Genomic DNA, 19,297 nt, shown 5'->3' with positions numbered 1-19,297 from the left:
AGAAACTGCTCAATGTACCGAACTGTTAAACGTTACGGATCCAGCTAAATTGAAAAAAAGGTTGCAGTAAAACACTAGAGAAATGGCTTCAGTCACTTATTTTGCATTTCGTAGAACATCTCCCATCGGCTTAAAACTACCAAAATATTTTAACCTGCTAAATAAACTTACTATTGCATTTTGCTTTCTCAAAAGCATTTCCAGTTCAATCAGCACTAGTGTGTCAAGCAGCGTGTCCACATCAACCTCGACAAGTATCAGTACAAGTACATCAACATCAACTTCATTGAGTTCCAGTGTGTCAACAAGTGTATCAACATCAGTCAGCACTAGTGTTTCAAGCAGTGTGTCCACATCAACCTCAACGAGTGTCAGTACTCCAACAACAACGGTTTCAAGTTACACTGTAAGTATTTCAAGTGCGAGCTCAAGTTCCCGAACGACTCCGACGTTTTCGCGCAGCCTTACAACATCAGCAAGTTCATCAAGTGTGTCGACATCAGTTACCACTAGTTTATCAACTAGTGCATCCACATCAACCTCAACAAGTGTCAGTACTCCAACAACAACGGTTTACTCGACATATTCAAGCGCCAGCACAAGTGTTTCAACATCAACGTCATTGAGTTCAAGTGTGTCGACATCACTTTCTACAGCAACGACTATTTCTGAGACGTTTTCGAGCAGTGTTACAACATCAATTCACTCGACGTATTCAAGTTACGCTGTAAGTATTTCAAGTGCGAGCTCAAGTTCCCGAACGACTCCGACGTATTCGCGCAGCGTTACAACAAGTTCATCAAGTGTGTCGACATCAGTAACCACTAGTTTATCAAGCAGTGTGTCCACATCAACCTCAACAAGTGTCAGTACTCCAACAACAACAGTTTACTCGACATATTCAAGTGCCAGCACAAGTGTTTCAACATCAACTTCGTTGAGTTCAAGTGTGTCGTCAAGTGTTACAACATCAGTTAGTACTTCAACATCCACTTCGTTGAGTTCAAGCAGTGTGTCAACCTCGACATCAACCTCAACAAGTGTCAGCACTCCAACAACAACGGTTTACTCAACGTATTCAAGTGCGAGCACAAGTACTTCTACTTCGCTGAGCTCAAGTGCGTCCACATCAGTCAGCACTAGTGTGTCAAGCAGTGTGTCGACATCAACCTCAACAAGTGTCAGCACTCCAACTACAACGGTCTACTCGACATATTCAAGTGCAAGCACAAGTGTTTCAACGTCGACTTCATTGAGCTCAAGTGTGTCCACATCCACTACCACAAGTGTATCAACATCAGTCAGCACTAGTGTGTCAAGCAGTGTGTCGACATCAACCTCCACAAGCGTGAGTACGCCAACAACAACGGTTTACTCGACATATTCAAGTGCCAGCACAAGTGTTTCAACATCCACTTCGTTGAGTTCAAGTGTTTCAACATCCGTCAGCACTAGTGTGTCCACATCAACCTCAACAAGTGTAAGTACATCAACATCAACATCGTTGAGTTCAAGTGTGTCGACATCAGTTTCAACAAGTGTATCAACATCAACAAGTACAAGGTAATTCATTAGATGGCTTGCGTGTAATTAGTGTTTCGAGTTGGCAGTAACAGTGCGGCCATTATAACTGCACAGTTCAAAACATTTTCATATATGTTATCAGAAGTATATAATCTAGAAGTCCACATCTAGCATTAGGGCGCGTGCTATCGGATTTGCGTGTGTGCTATTTTTAGAACATTCTTGCGCGGGAGACGCGCGAGACGCGCGAGAAAATGCCGTGTGACCTTGCCAACAAACATTTCACTCAGAAAACAAATTAAAACTAAAAACAAATTCAAAAAATACTCCGATATAAAGGGGAAGCATCGATCTGATTTTATGAGATCTGTGATGGAAAAACATCCGATGACAACCATAGATGGAAAAAGTTGCTTTCCGTTTCAATACAGTGATAAACTCCTTGAATTTAATATTACACAGGCAAATTATGCGCGCTCGAAGGGGGAACAAAAACCATAGAAAACGAAACCTTTGGTAGAATAAAATATTTAGTTTTTGGTTAAAGAAAGTATGTTTCACTTTCCTGAACGTCTTTATATCAACAAAATAATATTGTCTTGCTCCTGAGCTACAAAAACAACCACGACTTGAAGCTCGTTTGGAATACTCGTTTTCTGAATTTCGATATTAAAACTGCTAACTGATAATTGTTTGGGAATATTTTCGAAAAGCGAGCGATACAACAATTGAAAACACATTATTTTCATTGGCCATTATTTTTAACTCTAGCGTTTTGACAGTCGTATTACTCTTAAATTTTGATTTTAATTTATAACCGTCTGACAGTATTGAAGTTTGTAGGCAAGTGAAAAGGCAACCGGTCGCCGGTTTCCATAAGCGAGCTCCCAAAACAAACATGCGGAATATTTGTATTTTAACGAGAGAGTTATGAACATAAGTACCTTAAACTTTCATATGGAAAGTATAAAGTTTCTTCGTATTTAAGCTTAATTACTGAACAACAAATAGAAAATTTATAATTTATTTATTTGCGGCGCCAACTAACTGTACACTTTGAGGTATATTGGAAAAGCATGAATGAAAACAGGATCGTTCAGTGAATTAACTCGCATTTTCATTTATATATAAACAAGTACATTACCTTAAATTAAAGTTCTCAGATTTACTTCTCGAAAAGAACCTCCATTTTCCGAATCCGAAAGGCAGACGGCATGCATTTCTAAAATGCGGTACTCGGGCTTCCCTTGCGATTGTTTGAGTTCAGGTCTAGAAATATTGTGCTTTCACCGCTCTGCACGCATAAGGACTCCAAAGACACCTTTAGAACCACAGAAATAGTCACCAAAATTTTTGTTTCTCTTGTGTAGCCGTCCTGTCCTTTTAGGCTTCGAAAAAGGGCTTGATCGTGAAGCAGAAAGTTGTTGTCACATGCATGGATCAAACTGGTGTTCGCACTTTCAGTGTATCTGACAGTCGATGCGCTCGATTTTAACCACTTCAGGGACAGCCGGACTTTTCTACAATAGCAATAAACCTGTACCAAGATGTAAAAAGGCATCTCCAATATGTAATAGCCGTCTTTTTCTCTTGAGTTCCATTCATCTGAAGTGTCTTTACATTTTGAATTTGAGCCGGTCGAAGCAGTCAGTTCTTTTACGCTCGCTGCCTACTCTACTCTGACTCCGAAACACAACACATTCTACTGGATGCTCCAATGTTTTTAGCGACTTCAATGCTGTAATCATCGACAGAAGAGGAGACCAGTGATTCGTATCCGGTAGGTTTAAATCCTCACTAAATGCACATTTTGATAAACAACAACTTGAACAGTAAGAAATTTCGTGTTGCCGTTCGCTTGTTTTCAGCAGTTCGGCTCTTCTTGCTTAACTTCAAAAATTTGTTCAACCAATCAAAGGCGCGTTGTAAAAAATACTTTTACGCGATTGGTTACTAGTTCGCGCCAAAAGCCGTCTACGTAATTTTCTCGCGCGTCTCGCGCGCGAGGCCTGTTCTAAAAATAGCACACACGCAAATCCGATAGCACAAGACGCATTACCAGAGATGTGGACTTCTAGATCATGTACTTCTGATGTTATTGGACACGTTACAAAGACGTTAGAGATTGCCATTGGGAAAATACTGAACGAGTTCTTAATATAAGGACGTTCGCTCGAAAGTCTTCTGAAAACTGTAGAGCAATCATGATTAGCCGATTGCCGAATCTGGTAACGAGATTGTAAGGTTGAATTCAAAATATGGAGAAAAATGCCAAATGACGAGTGAGTCATTTCAGTGAAGCAAAATAACGTTATTAGGCTCAGACTTGACTTGGCCAACTGATAAGCTCATAGCTGGCAATTAGAATGGTTCTAGGATCGTTCCGAAATGCCAGTTGTAAATACATACAAAATATTTGCTTGCAAAAAGGTTTTTTCTATGTCCTTTCTTCCTTGTTAAGTATTGTTATAGCTTCCTTAAGTGGCTTTGGCATTGGGGAGGAGTATATTGAAATAAGGCTTGCCCCCTCTTAATGACATATGGTAGTCACGTGACCATTTAAGCCTCGTGAGTTCAACTCGTGTGGAAGAGAGCTATTTCCAAATTATGAAAGAATAGGCATAAATCTGATTTCTGATTGATGCCATCCCACTGTTTATGTTATGGTTAAGTAAAAACGTATACCCTCTCTTTCGTTTAACCGATTTATTTCAATTTTCACGTTACAGCTTGTCTTCGTCTCAATCAGCGACAACTTCATACAAATCAGTTTCTCAGAAGACCGCAGCCACCGTGTTCCCCTCTACTGTAGTCACGACTACAGGGACACAATACTCCATTCCTACATCAAGTAGAATACCGCCAAGTTTGAAGCCGCCGACCCGATCGTCTGCATCAAGGTAAGTGTTTCTTACTGTTAAGTAGCGAAGACTTGTTCCTGAACCAGATAGGTACCAGGTGCAGGCCACACTGACGTCAACAAATATTCACCTATAAATTGCGTTCACATTTTTCTTAAGGACTTGGCATAATGTTGAAAGGACAAGCTACGAAAAGAAATACACCTAAGCATGGTTGTCATGGAGGGTCAAGGAATATGCGGATGCTGATTTTCGTCTGGCCTCAGCCTCATCGATTCAATTTTCGTCAGCATGTGGACTCGAAGTGCTCATGAATTTTCTGTATGCTCCAGTCGGTGCGCTAATTACCTTTTTTCTTTTTCCTTTTTTCTTGACACGTAGCAATTAGGTGTATGCCTTTAAAAAAAAAGAATAATGTTTCGGACCTTTTTAACCATACCTGTTCGTCATTTTCAGCTGTGATTTGTAAACTTAAAAAGATGTCGACTACCCTTTCGAGTCTTCTTTAAAAAAAAGGTTTCAAAACGAGAAAAAAAAGAGCTGACAGTTAAGCATTTTAAAGAATAAATATATTTTTTTCTTTATTGTACGTAAAGCTCCTCCGTCAGCACAAGTGTGTCAACCAGTGTCTCTACTTCAACGTCAACAAGCGTCAGTACCAGTACTTCAACATCAACTTCGTTAACCTCAAGTGTGTCAACAAGTGTGTCAACATCAATCAGCACTAGTGTATCAAGCAGTGCTAGTACGTCAACCTCCACAAGTGCCAGCACAAGTGTTTCAACATCGACCTCACTAAGTTCAAGTGTGTCGACTTCTGCTACGACAAGTGTGTCAACGTCAACCAGCACGAGTTTGTCAAGCAGTGTGTCCACATCGACCTCGACAAGTGTCAGTACGCCAACAACAACAGTATACTCGACATATTCAAGTGCCAGCACAAGCGTTTCAACAACGACGTCATTGAGCTCAAGTGTGTCGACATCAACTACAACAAGTGTATCAACATCAGTCAGCACCAGTGTGTCAAGCAGTGTTTCCACATCAACCAGCACCAGTGCTTCAAGCAGTGTGTCCACATCGACCTCAACAAGTGTCAGTACGCCAACAACAACAGTATACTCGACATATTCAAGTGCCAGCACAAGTGTTTCAACAACGACGTCATTAAGTTCAAGTGTGTCGAAATCAACGACAACAAGTGTGTCAACATCAGTCAGCACAAGTGTTTCAAGTAGTCTTTCCACATCAACCAGCACCAGTGCTTCAAGCAGTGTGTCCACATCAGTCTCAACAAGTGTATCCACTTCAGTCAGCACCAGTGCTTCAAGCAGTGTGTCCACATCAACATCGACAAGTGTCAGTACACCAACAACGACAGTATACTCGACATATTCAAGTGCCAGCACTAGTGTTTCAACATCGACGTCACTGAGTTCCAGTGTGTCCACATCAACTACCACAAGTGTGTCCACATCAGTCTCAACAAGTGTCTCAACATCAGTCAGCACTAGCTTGTCAAGCAGTTTGTCGACATCAGCCTCAACAAGTGTCAGTACGCCAACAACAACAGTTTACTCAACTTATTCAAGTGCCAGCACAAGTGTTTCTACATCAACCTCGTTGAGTTCAAGTGTGTCGAAATCAACTACAACAAGTGTGTCAACATCAGTCAGCACAAGTGTTTCAAGTAGTGTTTCCACATCAACCAGCACCAGTGCTTCAAGCAGTGTGTCCACATCAACATCAACATCAACATCAACATCAACAAGTGTCAGCACTCCAACAACGACAGTTTACTCGACTTATTCAAGTGCCAGCACAAGTGTTTCAACATCGACCTCGTTGAGTTCAAGTGTGTCGACGTCTTCAACAACAAGTGTTTCCACATCAACCAGCACCAGTGCTTCAAGCAGTGTATCCACATCAGTCTCAACAAGCGTCTCAACATCAACCAGCACTAGTGTGTCAAGCAGTGTGTCTACATCAACATCAACAAGTGTGAGTACTCCAACAACGACAGTATACTCGACATATTCAAGTGCCAGCACAAGTGTTTCAACATCGACGTCACTGAGTTCCAGTGTTTCTACGTCAACTACAACAAGTGCGTCAACATCAGTCAGCACAAGCGTGTCAAGCAGTGTGTCGACATCAACCTCAACAAGTGTAAGTACTCCAACAACGACGGTATACTCGACATACTCAAGTGCCAGCACAAGTGTTTCAACATCGACCTCGTTGAGTTCAAGTGTTTCAAAATCAACTACAACAAGTGTATCAACATCAACCAGCACCAGTGTGTCAAGCAGTGTGTCCACATCAATCTCAACAAGTGTGTCAACATCAGTAAGCACTAGTGCGTCAAGTAGTGTGTCGACATCAACCTCGACAAGTGTCAGCACTCCAACAACAACAGTTTACTCGACATATTCAAGTGCCAGCACAAGTGTTTCTACATCGACCTCATTGAGTTCAAGTGTGTCGAAATCAACTACAACAAGTGTGTCAACATCAGTCAGCACCAGTGTTTCAAGCAGTGTGTCGACATCAACTTCAATAAGTGTGTCAACATCAACCAGCACTAGTGTTTCGACTAGCACAAGGTAGGATATATTCTTAAGATAGATATTTGAAGTGAATAAGGTGGAGTGGTTTTTTTCTTTGTTTTTTTTTTTTCCTTTTTATATCGGGACTTTAAGTCACGAAAGGCAGCAAGTTGTACCATTTGCTCTTTCAGCGCAATGAAGCTTCGATTAGGTTAGATATTTCCATCAAGATGTTTTGGTTGTGTTTTAATGATGGCTAGATGGCTTAAGTTCATTTTATAAGAATGAAAAGTAAGCCGGACGTACTTTTTGTATTGCGTGCTTCTGCCATCCATTTTGGTTGGTGAATTGGTTTATTCTCTGATAAATAATAATTCTGTTTTTGATAATATCCATATTTTTTGTAATTGTCTTTAAATTTGTTTTAGAAGTTTTATGAGTCTCGTTAAATCTTTTTTAATATTTTTCCATTTTTTGCCCAAAATCTAGTGTGTCTACCTCTATTTCAAGTTCTGTTTCTGCCAGTTCGAGTGTGTCCACATCAGTATCCTCGAGTGTCTCCAGGTATGATTTGATGAGTGTATGGTACATAATATTTTGTGAATTTAAAAACAGCTGTCGAAACAAACAGTTTAATAGGCCATTTGGAAAAAGAGGTTTTGTGGCTTTTTTCTTCCCTCGGCCTTTTCCTTAGAAGGTCTTGTATGTTTTTTTTTATGATTGCTTTTTTTTTGTGCTGATTTTTAATATTGGCTTAACAAATATGTTTCAACTTATGTCGGCATTTGTTTTCTTTTCTCGTATTGTTGTGGTTTCTACTTGGCCTTTTCTACACCAAGTGACCCATGATTTTTTGCAAGCGGTGTGTTGGATAAAAAAGTTGTTGAAATGGATTTTAGTTTCACAATACAATGACAACTAGGAATCTAAAGGTTTTCATTTTTGTCTTTAATAAATTCAATGAGTTAACGTCATTTGCGGGGCATTTATGGCATAAATAGCGGCTTGTTAGGATAATTCAAATATATGTCTCCGAGGTTATGACGTTACGAAAGTGGGTTTTGGAATATGGGTTAAGGATAATAAACCTAGAAATGACAGCAAGTGGTTTGTGTTAGCTGCAATGACGCATCGGATGACAATTCTAAAAGAGAGCGAGATAACGAAACTAGACATGACGGGAATGGCGTTAAAGTGGTTTGTGATGACTGCAGTGACGCATTGGGTGACAATTCTAAAAGAGAGCGAGGTGTTGAATAGGATGGTTTTGATGATTGGAGAGGTTATGATGATGATTCAAAGGATGATGCCGAAGGTGATGCTACTGCTGGTAAAGATGCTGACTATTATAAAACTGCTTCTTCTGCTGCTGCTTACGTTGGTGATTGTCTGACAATAATGAAGCTGATTTTGCTGCTAATGGTAATGCTGCTATTGATGATGATGATGACATTGACGTTGATGGTGAAGATGATGCTTTAGTCCATGACGATGATGATGCCGCTCTGCTGCTGTAAGTGATGACGGGATTAATATAGATGCTCACGATGCTTCTGTTGCCGCCGCCGCCGCTGCTGCTGCTGCATGGTGATGATACCTGTACTGCTGGTGCTGCTGCTGGCTTCTATAAAAATGCTGCTGCTAAAGATAGTGATGATAAGGTTAATATAGACGATCACGATGCTTCTGTTACTGCTGCCGCCGCCGCTGCTGCTGATGGTGATGATACTTGTACTGCTGCTGCTGCTGCTGGTTCCTATGATAATGCTGCTGCTTATTATATTGCCGCAGCTAGTAATGATGGGGTGTAAGATAGATGATCAGGATGCTTTGGTTACTGCTGCCGCTGCTGCTGATGGTGATGATACCTGTACTGCTTGTTCCTATGATAATGCTGCTGCTAAAAATAATGCTGAAGCTAGTGATTATGGGGTAAAGAAAGCTGATCACGATGCTTCTGTTACTGCCGCCACCGCCACTGCTGCTCCTAGTGATGACACTTGTACTGCTGGTGGTGCCGATGATAATGCTGCTGATAATAACAATGCTGCAGGTAGTAATGATGGGGTTAATGTAGATGATTATGACGCTCCTGATACTGCCACTGCTTGTGATGATGATGTTTTAGCTGCTGCTGCTGCTGTTGGTGATGATGATAATGGTGATGCTTCTGCTATTGCTTCTGAAATCAATAAACATGCTTCTGTAGTGCACAGTGTTGGAAAAGGAGTTAGCTAAGGGGTAATTATGGGAGGCAACTGTTCATTTGGAAGTGAGGAGGTAATACTACTACTGCTGCTGTTGTTGTTGTTGGTGATAATTATGGTGACGATGATGATGATGACGACGACTAGATGATGATGATGATGATGGTGTTTATCTTATGATGGTACTGCTAATGCTGTTGATAGCGGTTCTGCGGGGATAATAATGATGATACTTCTCTTGATAATGACTGAGCATTGAAGTTATGTGAATTTGATGGACTGGTAATGATGATGGTTTAGATAGAAGAGAAGAGAACTATTACTGAAGTTGATGATATAGCGTTTGTTACATGTTAAAATATTAAACATGCAATATGATTATGGTATGGGATAACAAGCGTTAGTGAGACACTGGGATAACTTATTGGTAAGTTCCACTAGAGGAATGTAGCTAGGGGAAGAAGGTCAATACAGGTATAACCCCATTCGTTTTAATTGCTTAGACCCGTCTTCACCCAAGTTCCGTCTTCACACGTGACAAGCGTATCTCAATCAAGATCTGGTTTCACTGTGACGTCGACGTCAAAGTCGTCTCCAGTATTCCCGTCACCCTCATCATATCAATCAGTGTCCCAGAAGACAGCCGCCACCGTGTTCCCCTCAACCGTGGTGACGACTACAGGGACCCAATACTCCATTCCTACATCAAGTAAAACACCGCCAACTTTGAAACCGCCGTCAAGATCATCTGCAACAAGGTTATTAGAGTTGCTCTTAAGTAGTTAAGGGCTGATCAGGAAGTAAAGTAGTGGAAAGAAACATGCTATGAACTGATCAATCGGGTATTCAGGAATGGGCATCCTATTTTTTTCTAGTTTCTGGTCATGGTTTATTCTCGCGCCAAGAACAATGTCAAGGGTAGGGATCATGTATACTGCTCTGAAATTTGCATTACAAGAAGGGAAGGTAGCGTGTTACTCAGCATTTTTGGCCTCGTGTTGATGTTATTGATTTTCACTGAACAGTGGCTATTTCAATTGGTGTAAGATCCGTTTTGGTTCATTATAGAAGAAATAAAAACTAAGGAAGCATGAAAAGGACGTAAACATAGTCATCTGGTTATCAAAGGGAAGTTGAGTTTAAGTAAACAAATGAATACGTCTTGAATGTTCGTGAGTCCCCTGAGCTAGGGAGGGTATTTTCAGAATAGGCTTCAGTTTCACAGTGGTTGGAATGGACATTAGCTACAAGGTAATTATTGGAGGCAATTATACACATTTGAGGCCAGGAGGAAGCTAGTGTATCAGTAATAAAATCTGTCTGGTAACTCATTCCAGGCGATGAACGTTGTAGACTGTGCTGCTGCAATAAACTGGCTAGAAAATAACAAGGTGGTTATTTTAACATTGATTTAAGGGCAAGCCACAAAGCTCGATGCAAAACACCCAAGTGGAAAAGCTCGAAATCTATCTTTGCTCTTTATATATGGCTCGAGGTTATTAAAAGGGCCTGCTATTAATGGTTGATCATAAAGTATAACATTAAACTCAAAGCATGACAGGACAGGAGAGGACATACAATGATATTGGCTTTGTGGTTATTAAAGAGCAGGGGTCCATTATTTGTTTAACCATATGCTTTGCAGTCTATAAACTGGTTATAATTCTTGTTTTGTTTGCTTTGCTTTGCTTTGTGTAGCAGTGAAGGTTGAATTTATGATAAATAAGCGCTGAAAATAAAAAAAAAAAAAATAATAACAATAATAAGGGGTTTTCGTTAAAAACACCAGAGTAAAAGTAAAGGTTAATGTGTAGTTCTTATTCACGCTGACAAATGCACCAGATGCTTAAACCAAATAGACAAATATAAAGGAGCAAATCGTTTTACGGTTAATGAACAAATATATGTTTGATACCTTATAAAAAGATAAATGTTATACAAAACTAACTTTTCAACTGTTTATTGGTTATTTTATACCAGCTCGAGCGCAAGCACAAGTACTTCAACAACAACTTCCTTGAGTTCAAGCGTGTCCACATCTACCTCGACAAGTGTATCCACATCAGCCAGCAGTAGTGTGTCAAGCAGTGTGTCCACATCAACCTCAACAAGTGTTAGCACATCAACATCAACTTCCTTGAGTTCAAGTGTGTCGACATCTACTTCAACAAGTGTTAGTACTCCAACAACAACAGTTTACTCGACATATTCAAGTGCCAGCACAAGTGTTTCAACAACGACTTCATTGAGCTCAAGTGTGTCGACGTCTACCACAACAAGTGTATCAACATCAGTCAGCACTAGTGTGTCAAGCAGTGTTTCCACATCAACCTCAACAAGTACAAGTGTCAGTACTCCAACAACGACTGTTTACTCGACATATTCAAGTGCCAGTACAAGTACTTCAACATCCACCTCGCTGAGTTCCAGTGTATCAACAAGTGTGTCGACGTCAGTCAGCACTAGTGTGTCAAGCAGCGTGTCCACATCGACCTCAGCAAGTGTCAGTACTCCAACAACAACAGTTTACTCGACGTATTCAAGTGCCAGTACAAGTACTTCCACGTCCACTTCGCTTAGCTCCAGTGTATCAACAAGTGTGTCGACATCGGCCAGCACAAGTGTGTCAACATCAACGTCAACAAGTGTGAGTACTTCCACTTCAACTTCGTTGAGTTCGAGTGTGACCACATCCACTTCAACAAGTGTTAGTACTCCAACAACAACAGTTTACTCAACATATTCAAGTGCCAGCACAAGTGTATCAACCACGACTTCACTGAGCTCAAGTGTGTCGACATCTACCACCACAACGTGTCAACAAGTGTATCAACATCAGTCAGCACTAGTGTGTCAAGCAGTGTGTCCACATCAACCTCAACAAGTGTCAGTACGCCAACGACAACGGTTTACTCGACATATTCAAGTGCCAGCACAAGTACCTCAACATCCACTTCTTTGAGTTCAAGTGTGTCGACATCTACCTCAACAATTGTCAACATCTGTCAGTACTAGCGTATCAAGCAGTGTGTCCACATCAACCTCTGCAAGTGTCAGTACTCCAACAACGACGGTTTACTCGACATATTCAAGTGCCAGCACAAGTACTTCAACATCCACTTCGGTGAGTTCCAGTGTTTCGACATCTACTTCGACGAGCGTGTCAACATCAGTCAGTACCAGTGTGTCAAGTAGTTTGTCCACATCAACCAGCACTAGTGTTTCAAGCAGTGTTTCTACATCAACCAGCACTAGTGTCTCAAGCAGTGTGTCCACATCAACCTCAACAAGTGTCAGTACTCCAACAACAACTGTATACTCGACATATTCGAGTGCTAGTACAAGTGTTTCAACAACGACTTCATTGAGCTCAAGTGTGTCGACATCCACTACAACAAGTGTGTCCACATCAACTAGCACTAGTGCTTCAAGCAGTGTGTCCACATCAACTTCAACAAGTGTCAGCACACCAACAACGACAGTTTTCTCGACATATTCAAGTGCCAGCACAAGTGCCTCAACATCCACTTCGTTAAGTTCAAGTGTGTCAACATCTACTTCAACCAGTGTGTCAACATCCGTAAGTACAAGCGTGTCAAGCAGTGTGTCTACGTCAACCTCAGCAAGTGTCAGCACTCCGACAACAACGGTTTACTCGACCTATTCAAGTGCCAGTACTAGTACTTCAACGTCCACTTCGCTGAGCTCCAGTGTATCAACAAGTGTGTCGACATCGGCCAGCACAAGTGTGTCAACGTCAACGTCAACAAGTGTTAGTACATCCACTTCAACTTCGTTGAGTTCGAGTGTGTCCACATCCACTTCAACAAGTGTGAGTACTCCAACAACAACAGTTTACTCGACATACTCAAGTGCCAGCACAAGTGTATCAACAACGACTTCACTGAGCTCAAGTGTGTCGAAATCTACCACAACAAGTGTATCAACATCAGTCAGCACAAGTGTGTCAAGCAGTGTTTCCACATCAACCTCAACAAGTACAAGTGTCAGTACGCCAACAACAACAGTTTACTCGACATATTCAAGTGCTAGCACCAGTACTTCAACATCCACATCGTTGAGTTCCAGCGTGTCAACAAGTGTATCAACATCAGTCAGCACTAGTGTGTCTAGCAGTGTGTCTACATCAACTTCGGCAAGTGTCAGTACTCCCACAACAACAGTTTACTCGACATATTCAAGTGCCAGTATAAGTACTTCTACAACCACATCTCTGAGTTCCAGTGTGTCAACAAGTGTATCAACATCAGTCAGCACTAGTGTAAGCACAAGTACTTCAGCATCAACTTCATTAAGTTCAAGTGTTTCTACGTCAACGAGCACAAGTGTGTCGACCAGTACAAGGTAAAGTATTTTGTTCTGTTGACATTGTTTCTTCTGAGGGGGATAAATATAAGAATATTGATTAGTAAGTTTGTCACGTATGTTCCTTGCTCCTTGGTTTATTTCAGTGTATCATCGATGTCTTCGACGAAGACGAGGATGAGGTCGAGGTATAATTAAGTAATAACAGATTATTTTTGATAAGAGATGAAAGTCAATGTCAGTAATATGTTCTTTGCTTATCTTTGTTGAGGCTCAATCTTTTTAAATAGCTGTACTTTCTCTAGAGAGAATGCTTTTCAATCGAAGGTTTCTCGCCTCAAGAAATTTTTTCTAGATTTCTAAAACTATTTGTTTGCAGCTAGATATTGCATAGTTTAGAATAGAACGGTGAGAAACTTAAAAAAAGCTCTTTTCTTTAAAACACAAGGCACACGGTCCCGGGCATACATTTTAGTTGGTGACATTAAAGTACCATCATATCACAGTTTGCTTTCCCGCCATTCGGTAAATAAACGAAGTGCATATCGGGAGGGAAATGAGTTCAAACAATACCTGGTAATGCAACTTTAGCAGAAGCAGTAATAGCTGACAGTCTACCTTTTTTGGTAAGGGTTTCCTTGTAAATATTGTAAGTATATTCGAAGTCAGCAGTTTAAAATACGAATCTTCTGACCTGCTCTTGTTTTGTCGTGTCATGTTAAATGCCTACACTTTGAGACAGGTTTAGGTCGCCTAAAACTTGCTTACTCTATCAGAAATTCGAATGATATATTTTTGATATCTGCAATAATGTCTCTGTTTGAACTCGCTTGTATTTCATTTTTTTTTTTTTCAAATTTTGCTTTTTTTGTTGTAGTGCCTCAACCTCGACGTCAACAAGTACTAGTGTGTCTACATCCACTTCAACAAGTACATCCACAAGTTTGTCCAGCAGTGCGAGGTATGAGTTTTTTCAATGACTAATAATGGCCACTGAGATGACTAAGTCCCTCTACGATTCATTACACTAAAACTAAAATATGTTGTAAAAAGTATCTGCTATCTAACAGCTTAGTCAATAAAGTTTCGTGTTTTTAATTGACAAGCGTGTTCCATTTGAATGTGACATTTAACAATTATTTCACGAGCGTGCGTTGGATATGAGATGGTAGATAGCCAACGAGGCGCGTAGTGCCGAGTTGGCTATAACTAACTCATATCAAACAACCTGCGAGGGGAATAATTGTTTTATTTAAAACATTCAAAGAATTGCAATATTTGAGCTCCCCAAGCTGTTTTCGTTGACGCGTATCGGTTACCTTATTGTGGTGAATGGTATAAAATATTATGAGCTCATATACCATTGCCTGTTAACCAATCAAAACTCAGGAATTGCAATATACCATTGCCATTTTTTAATAATAAAAGACATTAAAATATACATATCAAGGTTTCCATAGCCAATATTATATTTAATAAAAAAACGATGATCAAATAACGTCTTCTCGCCACAGCATTATTGTTTGCCCCCTCAAATTTAAGTGTCCACGGCGACAACGTAATATTAACCACTTTTTAAGAAGAGCGTGAACACTCTTTTCCCCTCTTTTAAAGGCTAACTAATATCATCACAAACGTGTCTTTTTCCAGCTTGTCTTCGTCTCAATCAGCGACAACTTCATACAAATCAGTTTCTCAGAAGACAGCAGCCACTGTGTTCCCCTCTACCGTGGTCACGACTACAGGGACACAATACTCCATTCCTACATCAAGTAGAATACCGCCAAGTTTGAAGCCGCCGACACGATCGTCTGCATCAAGGTAAGTATTTTTCACTGTTGAGTAGCGAAGACTAGTTCATGAATCAAAGAGGAACATGACGGCAGTATAACGTGCACTAAGATATGTGACATAAAAAAGTAAAGGAATGATGACCTTTTCGTGATAAGAGCGTATAAAATAAAGTACGCGCTTAACAATGACCAATATCGGTTCCCCTTGGAACGAGAATCGTTTCCAAATACAAAGAAAAATATTTTTCGTTTTTAGACATTTCGGTTTGGGAAAAAGGTCGCACAAAATAAGTTAGAGATATTGTGCATATCTCAGGAAAACACGGTACTCTGGTCAAGTAGAACAAAGTGAACAGCTGGTTTTGTAGGCCTTCTGCTTTGTGCTGCACATTTATGTGGCCACCGCTTTCGTGCAGTTAAGAAAATGGGTTTTGATGAAGTAAACTTCGAAACCAGCACATTTGCATTTTACGAAAATAAGCGAATAAAATAAAGTTTATGAAGCCAATGACAAGTGTTTCCAAGTGAACTGCGTCACACAATTATTTATTTCTTTTATTACAGCTCATCAGTCTCCACCAGTGTGTCCACGACAACCTCAACAAGTGTCAGTACAAGTACTTCAACATCAACTTCACTGAGTTCAAGTGTGTCAACAAGTGTATCAACATCGGTCAGCACAAGTGTGTCAAGCAGTGTGTCCACATCAACTTCAACAAGTGTCAGTACAAGCAAGTCAACATCAACATCACTGAGTTCAAGTGTGTCAACAAGTGTATCAACATCAGTCACCACCAGTGCTTCAAGCAGTGTGTCGACATCAACCTCAACAAGTGTCAGTACTCCAACAACAACAGTTTACTCGACATATTCAAGTGCCAGCACAAGTGTGTCAACTACGACTTCATTGAGCTCAAGTGTGTCGACATCAACTACCACAAGTGTGTCAACATCAACCAGCACCAGTGCTTCAAGTAGCGTGTCCACATCAACCTCAACAAGTGTCAGTACTCCAACAACGACTGTTTACTCGACATATTCAAGTGCCAGCACTAGTACCTCAGTATCTACGTCATTGAGTTCAAGTGTGTCCACGTCTACTTCAACAAGTGTATCAACATCAGTCAGTACTAGTGTGTCGAGCAGTGTGTCCACCTCAACCTCAGCAAGTGTCAGTACTCCAACAACGACGGTTTACTCGACATATTCAAGTGCCAGCACAAGTACTTCAACATCCACGTCGTTGAGTTCCAGTGTGTCGACATCCACTTCAACAAGTGTATCAACTTCAGTCAGCACTAGTGTGTCAAGTAGTGTGTCCACATCCACCTCAACAAGTGTCAGTACTCCAACAACAACAGTATACTCGACATATTCAAGTGCCAGCACAAGTGTTTCAACAACGACTTCTTTGAGCTCAAGTGTTTCGACATCTACTACCACAAGTGTGTCAACATCAACCAGCACTAGTGTGTCAAGCAGTGTTTCCACATCAACCTCAACAAGTGTCAGTACTCCAACGACAACAGTTTACTCGACATATTCGAGTGCCAGTACAAGTACTTCAACTTCAACTTCAGTAAGCTCAAGTGTGTCGACATCTACTTCAACAAGCGTGTCAACATCGGTCAGTACCAGTGTGTCAAGTAGTGTGTCCACATCAACGTCAGCAAGTGTCAGTACTCCAACAACGACGATTTACTCGACGTATTCAAGTGCCAGCACAAGCGCTTCGACGTCTACTTCGTTGAGTTCAAGTGTGTCGACATCTACCTCGACAAGTGTCTCAACATCAGTCAGCACCAGTGTGTCAAGCAGTGTTTCCACATCAACCTCAACAAGCGTATCAACATCAGTCAGCACTAGTGTGTCAAGCAGTCTGTCCACGTCAACCTCAACAAGTGTCAGTACCCCAACAACAACAGTTTATTCGACATATTCAAGTGCCAGCACAAGTGTTTCAACAACGACTTCATTGAGCTCAAGTGTGTCGACATCTACTTCCACAAGTGTGTCAACATCAACCAGCACTAGTGCTTCAAGCAGTGTGTCCACATCCACCTCAACAAGTGTCAGCACTCCAACAACAACAGTTTACTCGACATATTCAAGCGCCAGTACAAGTACTTCTACATCCACTTCCTTGAGTTCAAGTGTGTCGACATCTACTTCAACAAGTGTATCAACATCAGTTAGCACTAGCGTGTCAAGCAGTGTGTCCACATCAACCTCAGCAAGTGTGAGTACTCCAACAACGACGGTTTACTCGACATATTCAAGTGCTAGCACAAGTACTTCAGTATCCACTTCGCTGAGTTCAAGTGTGTCAACAAGTGTATCGACATCAGTCAGTACTAGTGTGTCAACATCAACGTCAACAAGTGTTAGTACATCAACCTCAACTTCGCTGAGTTCAAGTTTGTCGACATCTACATCAAGCAGTGTATCAACATCAACTTCTGCAAGTGTCAGTACTCCAACAACAACAGTTTTCTCGACATATTCAAGTGCCAGCACAAGTGTATCTACAACTACTTCATTGAGCTCAAGTGTGTCGACATCTACTACCACAAGTGTGTCAACATCAACAAGTACTAGTGCTTCAAGCAGTGTGTCCACATCAACCTCGACAAGTGTTAGTACTCCAACAACAACTGTTTACTCGACATATTCGAGCGCCAGCACAAGTACTTCGACATCCACTTCCTTGAGTTCAAGCGTGTCGACATCTACTTCAACAAGTGTATCAACATCAGTATCAACAAGCGTGTCAAGCAGTGTGTCCACATCGACCTCAGCAAGTGTCAGCACTCCAACAACGACGGTTTACTCGACATATTCAAGTGCTAGTACCAGTACTTCAACATCCACTTCGTTGAGTTCAAGTGTGTCGACAAGTGTATCAACATCAGTCAGTACTAGTGTGTCAACGTCAACGTCAACGTCAACGTCAACGTCAACGTCAACGTCAACATCAACAAGTGTTAGCACATCAACTTCAACTTCGTTGAGTTCAAGTGTGTCGACATCTACCTCGACAAGTACATCGACATCAGTCAGCACCAGTGTGTCAACTAGCACAAGGTTTGTGGCGACATGTTTGATATTTCAGTTATTTTAACGAGTACTAAAGGTGTTTAATTGTGTTTAAAAATGATTTTTTTTTGTGATTTTTCCTGAGCTTCTAAGAGTTTCGTTTTAGTCGTGGTCAACACGTTAGACAGTGTGCTTGACTAAATGGTTTTTCGATAAGCTTGCACTCAGTTCTATGTTAGACGAGCAGTTCTGTGTTAGACAACAACTGTATTTACTTGCATGTTGCTTTAAGACAATTTTTTTAGGTGATTTTGAAAGAAAAAGGTAAAAGCATGTACAATGCCAGCTAAACAGTTCTTTAGGTCGATTATTTTAAGGACGTTTGGGTGTATCCTGGTTGTACATTACATGAGAATGTCTTATCATGATAAAAGGCTATATAATTGTAGTATTACAGTAAAAACCCGCGTATAAGACACCTATTTGCGGTTCAGGCTGTGTTCTTATATAAAGGATTATATCTGCAAATCGCGGGTTCTAGTGTTCTGTTCTAAGGATTGGCTACAGATCAAATCACAAGTATTTTAGTGGGTGGAATGGGTGAAAAGTAGTGTTGATCTTTGATATTTTTCCAACAACTTTTTTTTTCGCTGTGTGTTCTTATATAAGGTACTTTATTTCCTAAAATCGGCCTGGGTGTTCTATCCACTTGTTCTTATACGCGGGTTTTTACTGTAAAAATTTTGCTCACTACCTCTATTCTCACTGACTGTGAGCATCAAATTATGATATCGTATGTAAACACAGTAAAACAATTATTTGATTCGGTTTTCGCATGATAGCGGAATTATCTAGCTAGCTTTGAGACAACTTCAGTCTATAATTGTTAGTTACGAAAAAGTGGATTGTCGCAGTTGACTTAGACTAGTTAAAAGTCAACTTAACTCCGCTTCAAATGTAAACTCTATATGTCAGGTATAAATTTTGTTCGATTTGAATCC

At 40.7% G+C, this 19,297-nt stretch overlaps 1 protein-coding gene across 10 annotated transcripts in view; it reads left to right on the top strand.

Moving 5' to 3' along the window:
• The window catches only part of LOC144630188 (uncharacterized), a 64,577-nt gene that overhangs the window by 22,591 nt on the left and 22,689 nt on the right, over window positions 1-19,297 (top strand). For 5 of the 10 annotated variants that reach the window (XM_078488494.1, XM_078488498.1, XM_078488495.1 and 2 more), the window contains exons 26-35: window positions 196-1,563; window positions 4,254-4,424; window positions 4,982-6,991; window positions 7,424-7,498; window positions 9,645-9,899; window positions 11,122-11,955; window positions 13,231-13,506; window positions 14,345-14,428; window positions 15,118-15,288; window positions 15,825-18,344. In XM_078488494.1, coding sequence (XP_078344620.1) covers window positions 196-1,563; window positions 4,254-4,424; window positions 4,982-6,991; window positions 7,424-7,498; window positions 9,645-9,899; window positions 11,122-11,955; window positions 13,231-13,506; window positions 14,345-14,428; window positions 15,118-15,288; window positions 15,825-18,344 — 7,764 coding nt within the window. The remainder of the gene's footprint in view (window positions 1-195; window positions 1,564-4,253; window positions 4,425-4,981; window positions 6,992-7,423; window positions 7,499-9,644; window positions 9,900-11,121; window positions 11,956-13,230; window positions 13,507-14,344; window positions 14,429-15,117; window positions 15,289-15,824; window positions 18,345-19,297) is intronic. The other 5 variants (XM_078488496.1, XM_078488500.1, XM_078488497.1 and 2 more) reach the window with 5 other exon arrangements.

The sequence above is a fragment of the Oculina patagonica genome, chromosome 11, assembly GCF_052425735.1.
Source record: "Oculina patagonica isolate OP01 chromosome 11, crgOcupat, whole genome shotgun sequence".
Lineage (NCBI taxonomy): Eukaryota > Metazoa > Cnidaria > Anthozoa > Scleractinia > Oculinidae > Oculina > Oculina patagonica.
This window is presented reverse-complemented; position numbering and strand designations above follow the sequence as displayed.